Below are 18,015 nucleotides of genomic sequence, written 5' to 3'. Positions count from 1 at the left end.
ATTTACAATATTATGTTGTTTTCTGCCGTACAGCAAAGTTAGTCATTTAGACATAACATATATCCACTTTTTTAGATTCTTTTCTCATATAAGCTATTACAGAGTATTGAGTAGAGTTCCCTGTGCTATATAGTAGTGTAGAGTTAGTCACTTTGTTATGTCCGACTCTGCCACCCCATGGACTGTGGCCCGCCAGGCTTCTCTGTCCATGGGATTCTTCACCGTCTGAGCTACAGGGAAGATCCTGTATATAGAATAGTGCTATATAGTAGTTCTTAATAGTTATTTGTTTTATGTATAGTAACATGTATAAGTCATTCCCAATCTCCCAGTTTATCCCTACCCTTTCCCCCTTGGTAACCATAAGCATGTTTCCTACATCTGTGTCTCTATTTCTGTTTTGGAAATGAGTTCATTTGTACCATTTTTTTAATATTCCCCATATAAGTGATATCACAAGATACTTGTCTTTGCCTGTAGTTCACACCTCCTCTCACCTCATTTTTCAGATACTTCTACCCTCCTTTGTACATTGTATAATCCTAACTCTGGACAAAGTACTTTTCCGTTCAACCCTAATTTTCTTAATTAATTGAAATTTGGTCCAGCATATTCCTTGCTATGTTTTCCTATAGAAGCCTAACCATTCCAACTCCTTTCAACTTCATGAAAAAGTAGAAGGGATAAGCTTGCTCCTAGAGCCACCTCTAACCCACTGATTCATTGCTCTTTCTTCTTCACTTAAAGTTCACACCATGCCTGTTGGCTGAAAAAGAGTTAAGATACAAATGTGTTTTAAAATGCAACTGGTAGTTTAGTTGTGTCCAACTCTTGTGACTCCATGGACTGTAGCCTATCAGGCTCCTCTATCCTATGAGGAGGAAAGGATATAGGATTTTCCCGTATCTATGGGATTTTCCAGGCCAGAATACTGAGTGGATTGCCTTTTCCTTTTCCAGGGAATCTTCCCAACCCAGGGATCAAACCCTGGTCTCCTGTGTTGCAGCCAGATTGTTTACCTACTGAGCTACCAGAGAAGCCACCAGCAGAATTCATCTGCTCAGGATACAAATGTATAGTCAGTTTATTACAAATGAGAGTAAATTTATTAGCCATAATAAAATAAGAAAACAAGGAAGACTTTATTTTTGCAGCAAACTCTTATTAACTGTAAAATATTATGGAGTCACTCAGAAATAGTTAGGTTTTTAAACCATGTGAAGTTTATATATTAATCTGCACAAAATTATTCCATATGATTGTCTTCTATAGAAATTATCTGTGGATTATATGGGTAGCTATTTCAAATAAATATAGCAATAAATATAATGCCTTTTTAATTTTCCTAACAATCTACTATGGTTATATATGCTTTAAAGAAAAGGGAAAATCCTTTAAAGGGACAATAGATTTCAGGTAGACAAGTTGTAATTCACTCAAAACAAATTTTATTATATATTACTAATATAGCTAGTAGTAAAAGCATACACTGAGCCATGTTTTCCTTTATTAAAACCTTACAAAATTAAAGATTTCTAATTAGATTCATAATACCTAAATGTCATCTATGGTTAAATTTTGGCAAATGTGCTTAAAACACTCAGTAAAAAGAGAACTATGTAGAATCTTTTATATATTATCAAAAATAGCATTAAAATTTTAAATGAGATTATTTAAAATATGGATTGTAAGTTCTTCTAATTTTCATTGAAACAGATTTAATCTTGACAGGTGAGTTGTTTTTAGTCCACGTGTCCCATCGAATTCCAGTTGTAAGCAACTTTCCAGAGAAGTGATGAATGCCATTCAGATTTGCGAGACCACACTGGCTGAACCACCAGCCGGTATTGTTACTGAGGTGGCTGCAGCTCTTCACAGACTGATCACTGATGAAGCATGCAGGACGACATCCATCATTATCAACATCTGGTGTGCTGAAAGGCATTGCATTTTGATTATCTTCTTTTCTGAAGCCCCGGAATGCATCACCTGGGTAAAATAGATTTTTTTAATGACTAAATTTAAAGGCACTTTTTGTAATTTTAATCAACCTTTACCAACCAATAGTGAAAAAGCATTGCATCTAAAACTAAGGCTTAAATTACTTTTTACTAGATATCAGATTAAAATCTCTCCTCCAGGAGCAATAGGCCAAAATCTGGTAATGAATTTCTCAACATAATAAACATCTTCAAGTGGACATTGCATGCGTGCCAAGTTGCTTCAGTTGTGTCCAACTCTCTGCAATGCTATGGACTGTAGCCCTCTGTCCATAGGATTCTCCAGGCAAGAGTCCTGGAGTGGGTTGCCATGCCCTTCTCCACAAGTGTACATTTAAGGGCACAAATTACAGAGGTCTGTGATGGCCTAGGTAAAACTCTGCATATTATCAGTTAAATTGAAAACTATTACATCTTTGCTAACTGTATAAAAGGACCAAACAGTAGCAGTATGAATTGAATGATAGTTTCTTTCGTATTTTTTAAAAACAAATGAAACATGAAAATATATCTCACTTTAGGAAAGAAATGCCAAATAGAGTTCCCTTAATATGTCTTTATCAACTAGCCCATTTTGTGTTCTCTCTTTTCCTTTTTGTCCAAAGAAATCCTGTATATAGCATGATATGGCACTTTTTAAACATTGGAATTTTTTCTGAATCTTTGAATCATGAAAGGGTAATGTAAACTTTGTTGTACATTCTCTTATCGCAGGGATCTGTGTTGCTCCTTCACCACACACCATCCTGCCCCACCGCTGCTCTATCCCCTTTATCTGACATTCACTAGTGTGTTCTCCATTTCTGTGCCTTGTCTCAAACTGTTCTCTTTGCCTACATCCATTTGCCCAAATGCCATCCACTCCTCCAAATACAAATCAGTGATTCTCAGCTATAAGGATGCTATATATCCATCTAGTTGATACAAATACCTGGGCTCAAACTTACTGAATCAGATTCTGCACAAGTATGTACTTTCAAAAAGCATCCCAGGTTGAATCTAACATTAATTCTTCGTTGAAAATCACCCTTCCATGAAGATTTCCTGGATGCAATCAGTCGGAATCCTTCTCTCCCTCTTAACCTCCAAAGCTGTACCAGTATTCTGTTCTAGTCTGTTTTCAGTTCTATTTAATCCCCCCCCCCCCCATATTGTGATCAGTTAAAGAGCTGGAAGCACAACTCATTTATTTTTGGATTTCTAACACTAATCATACCTACTGAATAAGAATCATGATGAGCAATCAACAGAAGAGCTAAATTTGATACTAACTCAAGTTTAAAATGTCAACATCAAAATATAAATTTAACATCAAGTATTTTAAAGTGATAACAAATATAAATTTTGGGGGAAAGAGTAGATGCACTGAAATATAGACCCTTAAAAACCCATTAAACTAGCTGTTCTATCAGCCTCGGTCCTTGCCACGGCTCAGATGTCATGAGCTGGCAATTCCGGGAAGTCACTTAATCTTTCTTCACCTGTGAAGCGAGAAGAGTGAAGATCAGCTCTAACATTCTAAGACTTCTAAATGCCGGCCTCTCAGAACATGAAAATGGAAATGATGCCTTCCCAGACTATCCCACAGAATCTCTATCTAAAGAATCAATTGAGATTACATATGGCAAATTGTTTTACAGTGTGTAAAGCAGTTTAAAACCACAAGATGATGCAACCATCACAGCAGAGTTTCAAAATTCAAGACTTGGCCAGTTTTCTTATTCTTAATCTGTCAACAATTACATCTATATATATATATGCCAAAGTAAATATATTACTTTTTATCTTCATCTAATATTGACTCAGCTAGATTTTAATCTTTTGGATAATTTTAGGAATAAAAAACTTACCGGCATTTCCTGAATATCGTCCTAAGTGCATTTTAAAAAATTTTGTTTCATCCTCTATCCAAAAATCATCATATGATGCATAAGCTAATGTGTCATCTTCAGATTCCAGTGCCACATGCAGCATAAAACTGGTATTCTTCTGATTCACTATATAAAAAGTCTTTTTCAGTCCTAGCCAAAATTCTCCTGTTAAAAAAATGTTTTTTCAAATATGTTACAGCATATTTAGAATAACTCTGTATTATTGGAATAACCCTGTATTATTAAGTGCTTGATGTTGTTTGGTGTTTCAATAACTCTGAGATGGTGCACATAAATTATTTGAGGGACTAGATGGCCCTAGCTCAAATTATCACTGTGTGCCTAATTTGCCAATATATATATATATATATATGTGTGTGTGTGTGTGTGTGTATATCTTCCCACTTCTGCTTTACTAGACCAAGCAAAGCAGTTTTATATATATATATATGATATATATATATATCATTTGTAAAAAATGAAACAGTTATATATATAACTGTTTCATTTTTTATCTGCCTAAATTAAATTCAAAAAATCATTTAATAATTAGGTAAAAAGTCAAGTTCTACCTTAAGGCATATCAACAAAAACTACCAGTTCAAATATTATGGCAGGTAACAAAATGATGTGTACCAGTAAATGTAAGAGGTTTAACCTCCAAATCAGCAACTCCTAAAGAAGTATTTCCTGAAAGTGCTCAATAGAAATTATTCTCTCTCTGTCTTTGAGAATAATGTTTTGTGAACTAATATTTGTTATAACACAGCTTGTCAGTTACCTCTGAATGAATGAAAATGTAAGGTAGAAACACCAGAATATCCCCAGGCTAGGGTCTGTATTTCCAAGATGATTGTAGATCCAGGATGAATTCTTAAACTCCGTAATACACACTGCATACTTGCATGTTCTAGCCCTTGGCTTTCTACCTCCCTCTATTCACTGCCATGGCCTAAATGGGGACACTCCTGCTCTGAAGTACATCCCTCTGCCTGGATCATGAAATTACCAAAGGAAGTAAGGTCTAATAAAATGAACTTCAAAGAGCTGGGGATGATGTGACAGCATTCAGACTCTTAAAACTATAGCTAAGACATTAAGTCACCCTCAAGGGCTTACAGGAGCATTTTAGCTGCATACCCACCTAGAACTAAAGAGTATTCTGAAGAATTAGAGGAAGAAAGGATGATAGGAAGTGAGAAAGATGAACAAGTAAGACGGGACCGCTTGGTTTCTCCTAGTCTGACACTCCAATTAAATGTCCTTGCTATACTTCCCCTATATCCTAACCCCACGTGTAACTTAAGAGACTTTCCTTAATACCATTTATTTCTTTAATAGGCCAAGTACAAAGCAGCCTGTTTACCAAAGTATATCTGCCTGAAGACATTTTCCGTTAAAACTAAAATTATCTACCTACAGAAATAAGGATTATGTAAGGACGATAACAATTTAGAGTATGCAGATCTATGACTGCTCGATTCAGATGGCCACACTTGTTGGGAAATTGGAGGTAATGCTGAGAAAACACAAGTATATCAACTGCACTCCGTAGTATGGCAGCTATTTGGCCTTCTTTGTGACATTTTATTATATTTCACACACTTTCTAACCTCACTGACATGCAATAGGGTTTTTAGCAGTAGGACCAACACCACCACTTACTAAATCCTTGAATGACATTATTATGGGATGTCAAATATTTTAAGTTATAACAATAGCAACTAAAAATAATAGCATAAAAATGATCAAAGTCACCTGCAAATGTTCCAATTAATGTAAAATTCTGCAGTGTTCAGAAATACTAATGTTTCTGTTCAACAGCCAAAGTGATGTTGCCATGGAATATTGGGAACAGATTTTACAGTTCATGTGGGGTTTCCATTTTCCAAATTTTGAGCATAGTGATTTTTACTGATGCTTTTATAAATCACTACTCTCAGTTCACATTATCTGAGCTGTACACAATGTACCCCAAATTTCCATTTCATTTGTTTGTACAGACACAGCACAAATCTCAAGAATTTCAAGGTCCCTTTTCATTCAGTTTTTAATTCTACAAATAACTATTGACCATCTGCCAGAATTCTGCTGGGTGTATAAGCAATACTTAATAAATACCCAACTTATAATTTTCAGTCAAATCACATTTCAACAGGCATCTAAAAATAAAGATATCTAGATCCCAACTGAAGACCTAATTATTTTAAATAAAGTGGCTAATGAGCAGAGTTGAAGTCATATTTTTATATTCATAGGATTTGCTATTTTTACTAATAATTTGACCAATACAGACAGTCTATAGGCATAATACCAAAAAGAAGAAAAAAGAGGAGAAATGAATAAAATTTGACCTAAGAGGTCACCAAATCCATCCAGATAATCACACCACAGCTTTTGAAAATCAATTATCCCATCGATCCTTTTCTGTATCACAGTCCATCCACCTCCTCTGTAATCCATGTCACACATAACCTAAAATAAATCCAGAAAAAAAAAAAAACATGCTATTATTTTCATTCTTTGATATAAAACTCATACTTCATGCTTGTGCAAGTTGCTCAGTCATGTCCGACTCTTTGCGACCCCATGGACTTTATAGTCCTTGGAATTCTCCAGGCCAGATTGCTAGAGTGAGTAGCCTTTCCCTTCTCCAGGGGACTTTCCCAACCTACGGATCGAACCCAGGTCTCCTGCATTGAAGGCAGATTCTTTACCAGCTGAGCCACAAGGGAAGCCCAAGAATACTGGAGTGGGTAGCCTATCCCTTCTCCAGCTGATCTTCCTGACCGAGAAATTGAACTGGGGTCTCCTGCATTGCAGGCGGATTCTTTACCAACTGAGCTATTAGGGAATCCCGTACTTCACCCTAAGCCTAGAGAAAGAGAAGATACTGCCACTGAAAGTTCCAAAGTATGTCATGAAAATATTCAGATTTTTTAAAAATCTCAAGAAATAATACAATTTGTTATAAAACAAACCTAACTGCAGTCCCTGAGTCAGTCAATATATGTGTTTGTTGCATTTTAAGGCTCTTATTCCTCTACTTTATAAATATTTTTCAGTTGAGTAATAATAGTGACAGACTTTACAGTAATAAAAGTGACAGATTTAATTTTCTTGGGCTCCAAAATCACTGTGGACAGTGAATGCAGCCATGAAATTAAAACATGCTTGCTCCTTGGGAGGAAAACTTTGACAAACCTAACCTAGACAGCATATTAAAAAGCAGAGACATCACTTTGCCAACAAAAGTGCATATAGTCAAGGTTATGGTTTTTCCAGTAGTCATGTACAGGTGAGAGTTGGACCATAAGGAAGGCTGAGTGCTGAAGAACAGATGCTTTTGAATTCTGGTACTGGAGAAGGCTCTTGAGAGTCCTTGGACCTCAAGGAGATGAAACCAGTCAGTTCTAAAGGAAATCAACCCTGAATATTCATTGGAAGGACTGATGCTGAAGCTAAAGCTCCATTACTTTGGCTACATGATGTGAGGAGCTGACTCATTGGAAAAGACCCTGATGCTGGGAAAGACTGAAGGCAAAGGAGACAGAGGCGGGAGCATCATCGATTCAATGGATATGAATCCGAGCAAACTCTGTGAGACAGCGGAGGACAGAGGAGCCTGGTGTGCTGCAGTTCATAGGGTCGCAGAGTCAGACATGACTTAGCAACTGAACAACAACAAAAACAAATGACATCCATCTGATGTGGCAGAGTGATACATTTCTTTATAAGTAACTTTTCCTTTTAATTAAAATGCTGATTTTTAAAACAATGTCAAATATGCCTGTGTGTTTGTCTTTGATTGCTTTTTTTCTCCATAGCCTGGATGGCCTATGTTCAGTTTGAGATTTTCAGACAGAAAAGCATGGTCTAAGCCTCATCTATGGGTCTTTGCAGGTGGCGCTAGTGGCAAAGAACCCACCTGCCATTGCAGGAGACATAAGAGAAGCAGGTTCGATCCCTGGGTCAGGAAGATCCTCTGGAGGAGGGCAAGGCAACACACTCCAGTATCCTTGCCTGCAGAATCCCATGGAGGGAGAAGCCTGGTGGGCTACAGTCCATGGGGTCGCAAAGAGTCAGAGGTGACTGAAGCAACTTAGCGCACGCCCCGTCTCAACAGGCACTTATAGATGCATCTGTGGTGCTCTGCTAAATGCCCTTAAGAGGATCACCATGGAGGACTCATGGAAGTGACAAAGCAAGAAAAAGAGCAATCCTCCCCATCAGAAACTTCCCACACACAGACAGAAAAAGGCAGTGTGGAGGAAGGTAGGGAACCAACACTTTCCCACAAAAGAGGTAATTATGCGTCCCACTCTTCACAAAATTAGAAGCCTTCCCTTTCCACATCTGTTCAGGCCCATTTCTGAATCTGTAGGTGAGATAATTTAGGTAATTTAAAATTATTTCCCACTTAATTCCCAATTTTTGACATCCTTTTAATAGATGTCAGGAAATGTTAGTAACTGAGATGAAAAACTGGTAGTATCTACTTAGAAAAATTTTATTGTGTAATAAAGACTATTAATAAGGTATGATATTCATATTACAACCTTTCTTATGCACAAAAATGTAACCAGAAAATTATATATATAATATTAATATACAATATATAATAACATATAGTTTTAATAATACATAATTTTGAGTTGAAATTGCCTCTAGAAATCATGGTAGAGAACTACTAAGGATAGATATGAGTAATTTATTTTATGCATTTTAAGAAATGGATCAGCTTCTCAATCTTTCTCACAATTTAGTGAAAGGTTTTTTAAATTATTAATTTTTTATACAATCACAAAAAGTCATTTACCATCCAAACAAAGTATATCCATGTGTAGGAAGAGAAATTAAAGTATTTTTATCAAGTTCCAAGACAAAGTACACCATTATTTTTTAATATCCATAAGCTAATTAAAGCAAATAAGTATTTATTTTGCATAATTTCATCTACTGTAAGGATAAGAATTAGCACCAAATGGACTCACTTTAAAGAATGTAACCAGAAACACTCAAATAGAAAAGTGAAAGACACTCTAATTCTTTTACTGGTTTGTGGTTTGGGCAAAGAATCCCAGAAAACAAAACTTTTGAAACTGGAACCTATAATAGTTTATTTGAAAATGTTTAAGAAGAAATAAAATAATAAAACAACTAAAACTAATGTTATTTAAACAGATTAGATGCCAATCCTATTCCATATGTAATAAGAGAAAACTTTACCTCAAATGGGTGACTAGCGCCTTCTGGATGGATTATGTACAAACCACTTGGTGTTTTGGTGACAGAACCAATGGTATCTTTAATATCAGTACAATCTAGACCTAGAAAAGTAAAATTAGTTATTTAGGATATTTCCACATATACATTTAAGACTTAATCACTTTATTATAAAGAATTGACAGTGTTATGTGAAATTATTATTAAAATGTTCATTAATGATATGCTAATTTAACTTGTATGCAGAGTACATCATGAGAAACACCAGGCTGAATAAAGCACAAGCTGGAAGCAAGATTGCTGGGAGAAATATCAATAACCTCAAATATGCAGATGACATCATCCTTATAGCAGAAAGCGAAGAGGAACTAAAGAGCCTCTTTATGAAAGTGAAAGAGGAGAGTGAAGAAGTTGGCTTAAAACTCAACATTCAGAAAACTAAGATCATGGCATCCAGTCTCATCACTTCATGGAATATAGATGGGGAAACAATGGAAACAGTGACAGACTTTATTTTCTTGGGCTGCAAAATCACTGCAGATGGTGACTGGAGCCATGAAACTAAAAGACACTTGCTCCTTGGAAGAAAAGCTATGACAAATCTAGACAGCATATTAAAAAGCAGAGACATTACTTTGCCAACAAAGATCTGTAATAGTCAAAACTATGGTTTTTCCAGTAGTCATGTATGGATGTGACAGTTGGACTATAAAGAAAGCTGAGCACCGAAGAATTAATGCTTTAGAAGTGTGGTGTTGGAGAAGACTCCTGAGAGTCCCTTGGGCAGCAAAGAGATCAAACCAGTTAACACTAAAGGAAATCAGCCCTGAATATTCATTGGGAGGACTGACACTGAAGCTGAAGCACCAATACTTTGGCCACCTGATGCGAAGAGCCAACTCATTGGAATAGACCCTGATGCTGGGAAAGATAGAAGGCAGGAGGAGAAGGGAACAACAGAGGATGAAATGGCTGGATGGCATCACCAACTCAATGGACATGAGTTTAAGCAAGCTCCAGGAGATGGTGATGGACAGGAAAGCCTGGCATGCTGCAGTCCATGAGGTCCACAAGTCATGCGGTCCATGACTAAGCAACTGAACAACAACAACAATGATATGATGTTTTAACTTCTTAAAAAGAAAAATAATCTCATCATTAAAAATAAGAATCTAGATGAACAGAGGAACTGGGACTAAATAATTTATGCTGCAATAAACCTTCACTGATAGCTCACTGTTATTATTTGCCCAGTTGGTATCAACATTTATTTAATATATTTTACAATTATACAGTCTCCTGTTCAATAAACAATGTATTTTCAGAAATCTAGGCTTATCTTGGAAACATAATATGTAACAGAAATCTGTAATGATGACAAGGAGAAAATCCAAAAGAATAAGTAGGCTAGCTACTATTGACACATCCTTTCTCCACTATTTGAAACTTCAGATATTCTGGTGTATTGGGGCCCCCATTAAAAATGAGCAAGGGGAGAGAAAAGTGGGATCATGTTCTTCGCCAGAGGAATTGATGCTGGGGCTAAAGTCTGCTCTGTTGACAATAGCTAGAAGTGTAGCAGTCTATAATCACCTTCTCTAAAGCATTCCACTTTCCAGGGGATTGTAAACATAACTATTATGTGGATATGATGCCACATTTTACTCTAGATGCTTTACTTTGTATTATCTCCTGAAGTGTGAAGTGTTGTTGCTCAGTCGTGTCCGACTCTTTGTGACCCCATGGACTGTAGCCTAGCAGGATCCTCAGTCCATGGGATTTTCCAGGTAAGAATACTGGAGTGGGTTGCCATTTCCTTCTCCAGGGGATCTTCCCAACCCAGGGATCGAACCCAGGTCTCCCACATTGTAGGCAGACGCTTTACCATCTGAGCTACCAGGAAACTCAGATATTATATTTATCTCCTATAAATATAATAAAATAAATTTAATCTTACAATATCAATCACCCAGAGAACAAACATATCAAAACCTGAGACTTCAGAGCCAGAAGCTTGGGTTAGAGGTTAGTTCTACTCTTTACTAGTCAGAACTATTAGCTAAGTTTCTTAACTACTTTTCTTCATGTGCAATATTGTTATAATAATAAACTACCTACTTCATAGTGTTATTCTGACAATATACATATAAGACATTATGTAAAGCACTTAGCACAGTGCCTAGCACACAGTAAATATGCAGAAAATATCATCTACAAAAAGTTAGCTGTAAAAAATTGTTTGCTTCCCCCTTTACTTCCAGAAGATATAGATTTGTTGCCTTTCTTCTGAGTTGCGAAGAGATATTTTTATGATAAACTTATGCTTAGAGAAATGATAGAAGCTTACAGCGAAGGATTAATCTGTGATAGAGTATCTGCTTTGCCATCACCATCAAAATAAATGTGAACAGATTGTTTAGATTTTTCTGGACTCCATATTCCTTAGCTGATGATAATCATCATCATAGCAAATTCTTATACTGTCTTATGCTCAGGCAATACTTTAGGAGATTTTGATGTATTTACTCATTTAAGTCTCACAAGAAACAGTCAAGGTAGGTACTATAAGTTCCGGCTTCCCTGGTGACTCAGATGATAAAGAATCTGCCTGCAATGCAGGAGACCCAGGTTTAATCTCTGGGTTGGGAAGATTCCCCTTAGGAGGAAATGACAACCCAGTCCAGTATTCTTGACTGGAGAATTCCATGGACAGAGGAGACTATTAGTTTCCTGATGAGGAAACTGATATCAGGAAACAGTGGATCGGGGATTTGAAGACAAATGATCTGACACCAGAGTCCATGCTCATGACCACCATGTTACACTCTCTTCACTACTCACAAATGAGGTAAAATAACATAATAAAAAATAACACAATAACAGGTGAAAGTGCCTGTCATAGTACCTGACACATAAATGATCTCAGTAATAGTTTATTTCCTTCTCTTTGCAAGGAAAAAAGAAAGATCACTTACTAGGCCGTCAATAAACATTTATTTGCTTTGAAATTTTGGTATTAATTCACAACTGTAAGATATATAGGGCATTTTTATTAGAAACCTATTCCTTTAGGAGTTACTGTACCATTATATTGTATTTTAGCATCAAAAGAGCTACATTCCAGTTTCTGGATCAAGCTTCTTCTTCAAATTTTATGTTCTAATTTGAAACATCTCAAGCATGTCAAAAATACTTTTTATAGGTGGGAGGAATTCTGAGACCTTTTCTTCTAAGCAAAGACTGATTATTACTAAAATGTAAAAGGAGAGCCTACATTCTGTTACATATTAATAAAACTATTCTATTTTCAACAGATTCTGAATATCTGTCTATAGCCATGACTTTCAAATGGTCAGAAAAGTTTGCCAATTCAGAAAAGTATGTATTGTCTGTACCGAAATTTGCTTAATGGCAGGTGCTACTCCTCCAGCCTGTTAGATGATAAAGAACTATATTTTTTAAATGAAAGTTCTAAATGCACCAAACTGTCCATGAAATTTTTAAGTAGCAAAAGACAAATATGAAAAGGCTGAAATACAAAAGTTCTCACCATGTGACTGAACTGGCCTGTGAGGAAAAGTATCCAGCTGTTTTCTAAAAACTTCTGTTGTCAAAAGGAGAACTCGATTCATGAGCTCATTAACCTAAACACACAGGCATATATTTAAGCAAATATGTATTGCAACAAAACCTTTTTAGCTGAATTCTGTAACTGATATCGCTAAGCCTCTTATAAATCCAGCTTTGAAATATATATAATGCCCATCCTTCTTTTGAATTCCTCACTGCTATAAGAAAGCAGTAGCGTTAAACAGCAATCATTACATTTTGCACCGTTTTCCCTTGAACACGGCCTTCATCTGCCCGTTTCTATATCTGACTACTCTTGCAGATCTGCTCTTTGTATCTTGTCTGCCCCTTTGCTGTGGTTTGTTATTTGCCCTTCCTCAAGCCATCCTCCACACCAGATGCCCGTCTAGTCATTGCATTTCCCTGCTCAGCACTTCGATGACTCCCTGGTGGGGCATGATTTAGTTCCTATTTCTTTGAGTCAGTTTTCCTTACACACCCTCTACCTCACCAGTCACTCCGCCCCTGCACCACTTCAAGCAGTTCCCCAAGAATGGAACGTCCTGCTCTTAGTCTTCTTACCCAACCTTTGTGTGACCTTTGAAGTATTTATCCATCTTTCATGACTCAGTTCATAATCTCTGTAATCTGGGGAAATTTCCCACAGCTCAGATTTTGAATTTCCTTTGTGCATCTTTCTAACAGCATTCACAACATTTTCAATCCATTTTTCTGCCCCACCCCCAGCCCCCCTGAACAGACTGAATAAGCTTTAAGTGAAGACCCTTTTTTGGTTATTGCTTTCTGTTTGCCTGCACTTTACTATGGTGTCTCTGACACAGTTAGCACTAAATAGATTTCTGGACATGAAAAAAATCAAACAACTATACTTCTAGCTAACTATACCAATGTATACGTACAATAAGGGCACAATTCTAAAAAAAAAAAAAAGCCGTACCTGATTAATTAAATAATCCAAGGAAGCTTGCTGCTCATCCATCATGTTTCTTAGTAGTTTTTTGGTACTTCGTGTATAAGAAACAATAGAATTTTGCAAATTCCCTTAAATCATAATAAAATGGGTTTGCTAAATGTTATATTGTTATAGAAAGTAACTACAGTAAAAAAGAATTTTTAAATGATTTTGGATAAATATGTAAATATGTAAACGCAATAATATCTCAATCTAACTAAATACATAGAGTTGCATATTCTACTTAGTACTTTTTTGTTTAACTAACGATTAACCAAGAAAACAATTGTTTCAGTACCTCCTAATTTAATCTGATGTAAATGAGAGACAACATTCTGAATATCAATTCTCACTTTATGAGAGAGAAAGAAGCAGGAGGTCAAACATTCATCCATTCTTACTACATAAGAAAGTAAAAGGCAATAATTCTGTATCATGAAAGTTAATTTCTAAAGTAAATCTTTCTTTTAATTTTTTTCTATTAATGCTATATTTTTGTATAAAGAAAATGCAAACACATAAGCATATACACTTGTAATAAACCTCAGTGAAAAGATTTAACAGGTTGGTTTCTGGTTGAACTTTCTTACTATGTATTTTTTCTTTTTAAAAATGTTTTTTAAAACAATCTTACTTATAGAATAGTTGTAAGAACAGTGTGAAGAACTTTTTCTTCTTTTGAGAGCATGCCACCATGATGCCTCTAGATATTTCAGTGTATTTTACACCAAAGACATTCTCTCCAACACAACCATCAAAATCAGGAATTATGCATTGATTACCATGTATTTCTCAGACTTAATCCAAGTTTATTCGATTATACTGATGATATTCTTTATAACAAAAGAAATCCCCTATTATTGCATAATTATTCTTTTAAAATTAGTCATTTCTGTTTTCCTAAATTTCACTCTAGCAGTAGAATCCCAATAATAACTCTTGATAGCTTAAAATCTACCTCACTCAGTTTCACCTGTCATTTTTACTTTCAGTCTCTCACTTTCTATTAGATACTCGCTGGATTTAGACATTTGTCTTAATGGATCTAAACCTACACTCATTGGTTTGAGAAGCCTGAGATATTTGTGCTACACATAGAATTAAACACAATAAAGTGAGCATTTTATACTTTCTGACCTAGGAGTTAAAGTCCTATAAGAACTGGATCCGAACCCCCTCCCCTTCTGATCCCCCTTCTCATCCCATCCCCTAGGTACATATAATAGATCATAAGAATTACTGTGCTGCTACTAAATAGTTTTAAACAAAAATAAAGATTTTAAAATTCTTTATTTTTTATGCTTTGCTACATATATTGGCTATGAATTTGTATTATATCTATTGTATCAGTTATTCAATATTAATTAATTCCCCCCTCAAAACTTAGGTGAAATTTCCTATTGATTCAGATGGAACTAAGAAAATAGTCCTAGGCAAATTGATAGTGTCAGGGCCTTCTGTGGTCAGTTGATGTTACTGGGCTATATAACATAGAAGAAGGAATCATTCATTTACCAATTAGGTAAGTTAGGTGTGAAGCACCTACTATGTGCCCAAAACATATACCTCTAGTCTAGGATGATCAGGATATATATTAAATGACTCAACAAATGTTAAAGTATATTTTTCCATCTCTACCATAGAAATAATAAACCAAATACTTTTTTAATTCTAGCTATTTTTAATACTTACTACACATGAAATATTTTTCTTCTCGTGTAATTTTAGTTTTAATATCACATGATTCCCCACAATCTTCTTTGTAAACAGTAGCATTACTTTTACTTTCACCTTTTGTATTAGATTCATCTTCTACAATGTTAACTCCTGGAGAATCCTTTATATTAAAAAAAAAAATAAGAAAAAATATATGAAGTATGTCATATTACCTAATATATCATAAATAAGACTCTAGAAAAAGATGAGATTTTAGGACATACACAAAGAAAGAACATATAATTAATTGGTTAATTCAAACTTCCACAAACAAATCTTTTGCTCTCTTTTTTCCACTCCAATTCCAAAAGGATTCATTTAAGGCCTACTCTCCATCACAGTGGTTTTGTGGCCTTGACTGTTTCACATTTCCCTGTGTGATACAGTGCTGAGCCCTTCCTCTTTCAGGAATCAGGCCATTTGAAGTTCCTTCAATGGATACAAAGAAGGTTCCCTGAGAAGCCTGCAACATTTCTATGCCAGAAGGACATTCAGCCACCAATTTGTAGGAACTGTGATGTGGGGCTGAGGGGAAAATGTGTAAGAGATTTGTCGCTTTTGTATAAGCTAAAGTATTTACAGATTTGAAAGGTAAATTATTCATAGACTTAAAAGGTAGCAATAATGATAACAGAAAAAAAGAATGGAATTTTTCTTTGCAAAATCAACAACAGATGTCATTTTAAAAAGCCAGCAACGTTATATCTAGAATGGATAAACAATGAGGTCCTACTGTGTAGCACAGGGAACTATATTCAGTATCTTATAATAAACCACAATGGAAAAGAATATGAAAAAGGATACTTATTTTATATATGTATGATATAAACATATATAACTGAATCACTTTGCTGTATAGCAGAAATTAACACAACATTATAAATCAACTACACTTCAATAAAATACATTTTTAAAAATTACACTAAAATCAAAAGCTAACAACCAACTATAAACTTTTGAATACCAGTGGGGACAAGGAAGGAGAGAGGGACAAGATAGGGGTTAGGAGAGTAAAAAGTACAGACTACTATGTTCAAAAAAAAAGAAAAAAAAAGCCAATCACAGCTGTCATTCCAAATGTATCAGTTCTTATCGGTACACTGTTGGATTTTTTTAATGTTAAAGCATACATTACCAGTTTTTTATTATTAAAACATTCTTTGGTAGAAGTTATAAGATTTAAATAACTGTAATTAAAATAAAATAATAACAAGATCTGTCATCTTTGACATGGATATTGAGAGAAAAGTAAAGAGCTAATCACATAGTTTAAAAGATATTTGCCCCAAATACATTTTGCTACAAAGATCTACTTTTAACTTTTGCTCTTTCCCCTATACTCCTACAATTGACATATTAGCTGTTTTCAAAAACAGCTATATTTTACAACTATATTTTTTAGATCTAAATAAGATTCTTAAATTTTTAGCATAGAGAATTCTTACTAATATTTCTGTAGCTTTCTTAGAATTTATTCTTGCTTCAACTTTGGAATTTGGTATTGATATAGTGATAAATACATTTTATAACATTTAAATATTATAAACCAATATTTAAATTATAGAGATTCAAATCACCATCTACTCATAGTATTGAATACAGTCTTAGCTATCACTCTGACATTGCTCTGAAAACAACTTTTTAATTTTAAATTTTAAAATTTCCTGAGTAACCAGGCATTAGACTGTGTTTGAAGTATGAAACTTTATAGAACAGTTTTTTTTTTTTAGTAAAATGAACTTTTCATTGCCTACCAGGTATTTCATTATTAAAGTTAAGTGGAAAGTTGTTGGCTGGTTTTTAACCTAGGTCTGCAATTTCTTTAACAATTTTTTACAAGAAATGTGTTAAGAGGCAATCTTCAGTTTATAGTTTCCTAAGTTTAAAAATAATATTATTTAAGCATGTCTCAGCATTTCTAAATAAACACTTTAATTTTTCCATAAATTATACTGAGTGCTATAATTAATCTTGTCAAACACCTAGTATATATCTTAAAAACTATATAATCATGCTTTCTTAGCTAAAATAACATTGCTGAAATTCTTACCGTAGAATGATGCACACAGTTGTCTTGTATAGCTTCTCCACAAGTGAAAATACATAGATTTAAAAATAAGAGTGAGGCTTGGAAAAGATAAATCATATTTTTCTTGGTTGGAGAAATGAAAATTTTCTTCAAATATCAGTTAGCTCTGTGTGGAAAGAGCTCCAGTACATTGAGTCTTCAGTCAAAAATTTCTGGAAGGTGTACAACAAAAACAGAAGCCAGTACTTACTGGTTTCCATGCCCTCGTTTGAAACAACACCCTTCATATAAGGAATAAGGTAGCCTCCAGAGATCCCATCATTCTAAGTTATAAAAACCCTTTTTATCACTACATGTCTGCATTGTAAATCCGTGCTTTTGGAATATAAGCAATAGCTGGCCAGCTAGCTAACTAAATCAAGCAACCAACCCAGAATTTCTAGAATTATCCAAGTTTTATGAGCCAGGAATTTTTTTCCTTAGAAAAAAATTCTTTTGATAATGTGTAACTCTCTTACTGTGAACCAGTTTGCATAAAAATAGTAAGAAAGTAGAAGTTAAGTTTCTACTTAAATGATGGAGTGGAAGACTAATACATTAAAACTATTTCTACAAAATACTAAGTAGAAA

General features: G+C 34.9%; 1 protein-coding gene across 1 annotated transcript; it reads right to left on the bottom strand.

Moving 5' to 3' along the window:
* Window positions 1–1,060: 1,060 nt before the first annotated feature.
* Window positions 1,061–17,778, bottom strand: ANGPTL5 (angiopoietin like 5). Its single transcript, XM_043482531.1, has 8 exons — window positions 17,407–17,778; window positions 15,333–15,477; window positions 13,626–13,729; window positions 12,648–12,741; window positions 9,101–9,201; window positions 6,226–6,346; window positions 3,851–4,036; window positions 1,061–1,989 (listed from the first exon to the last, which is right to left on the bottom strand). The coding sequence occupies exons 1-8, from the start codon at window positions 17,500–17,502 to the stop codon at window positions 1,670–1,672; spliced, it is 1,167 nt and encodes a 388-aa protein (XP_043338466.1). The 5' UTR covers window positions 17,503–17,778; the 3' UTR covers window positions 1,061–1,669.
* Window positions 17,779–18,015: the final 237 nt, after the last annotated feature.

Source organism: Cervus canadensis, chromosome 11 (assembly GCF_019320065.1).
Source record: "Cervus canadensis isolate Bull #8, Minnesota chromosome 11, ASM1932006v1, whole genome shotgun sequence".
Classification (NCBI taxonomy): Eukaryota; Metazoa; Chordata; class Mammalia; order Artiodactyla; family Cervidae; genus Cervus; species Cervus canadensis.
The sequence above is the reverse complement of the archived record's forward strand: the minus strand, read 5'-3'. Positions and strand labels throughout refer to the sequence as shown.

Excerpts from the sequence above, each read along its gene's own strand:
- ANGPTL5 (XM_043482531.1), bottom strand. The coding sequence starts at position 17,502 with ATGATTTATCTTTTCCAAGCCTCACTCTTATTTTTAAATCTATGTATT. Across the intron at positions 15,478-17,406 it reads ACTGTGTGCATCATTCTACG|GATTCTCCAGGAGTTAACAT; the intron begins GTAAGAATTTCA and ends TTTAATATAAAG. Across the intron at positions 4,037-6,225 it reads TGGATTTGGTGACCTCTTAG|GAGAATTTTGGCTAGGACTG; the intron begins GTCAAATTTTAT and ends TTTTTTTAACAG.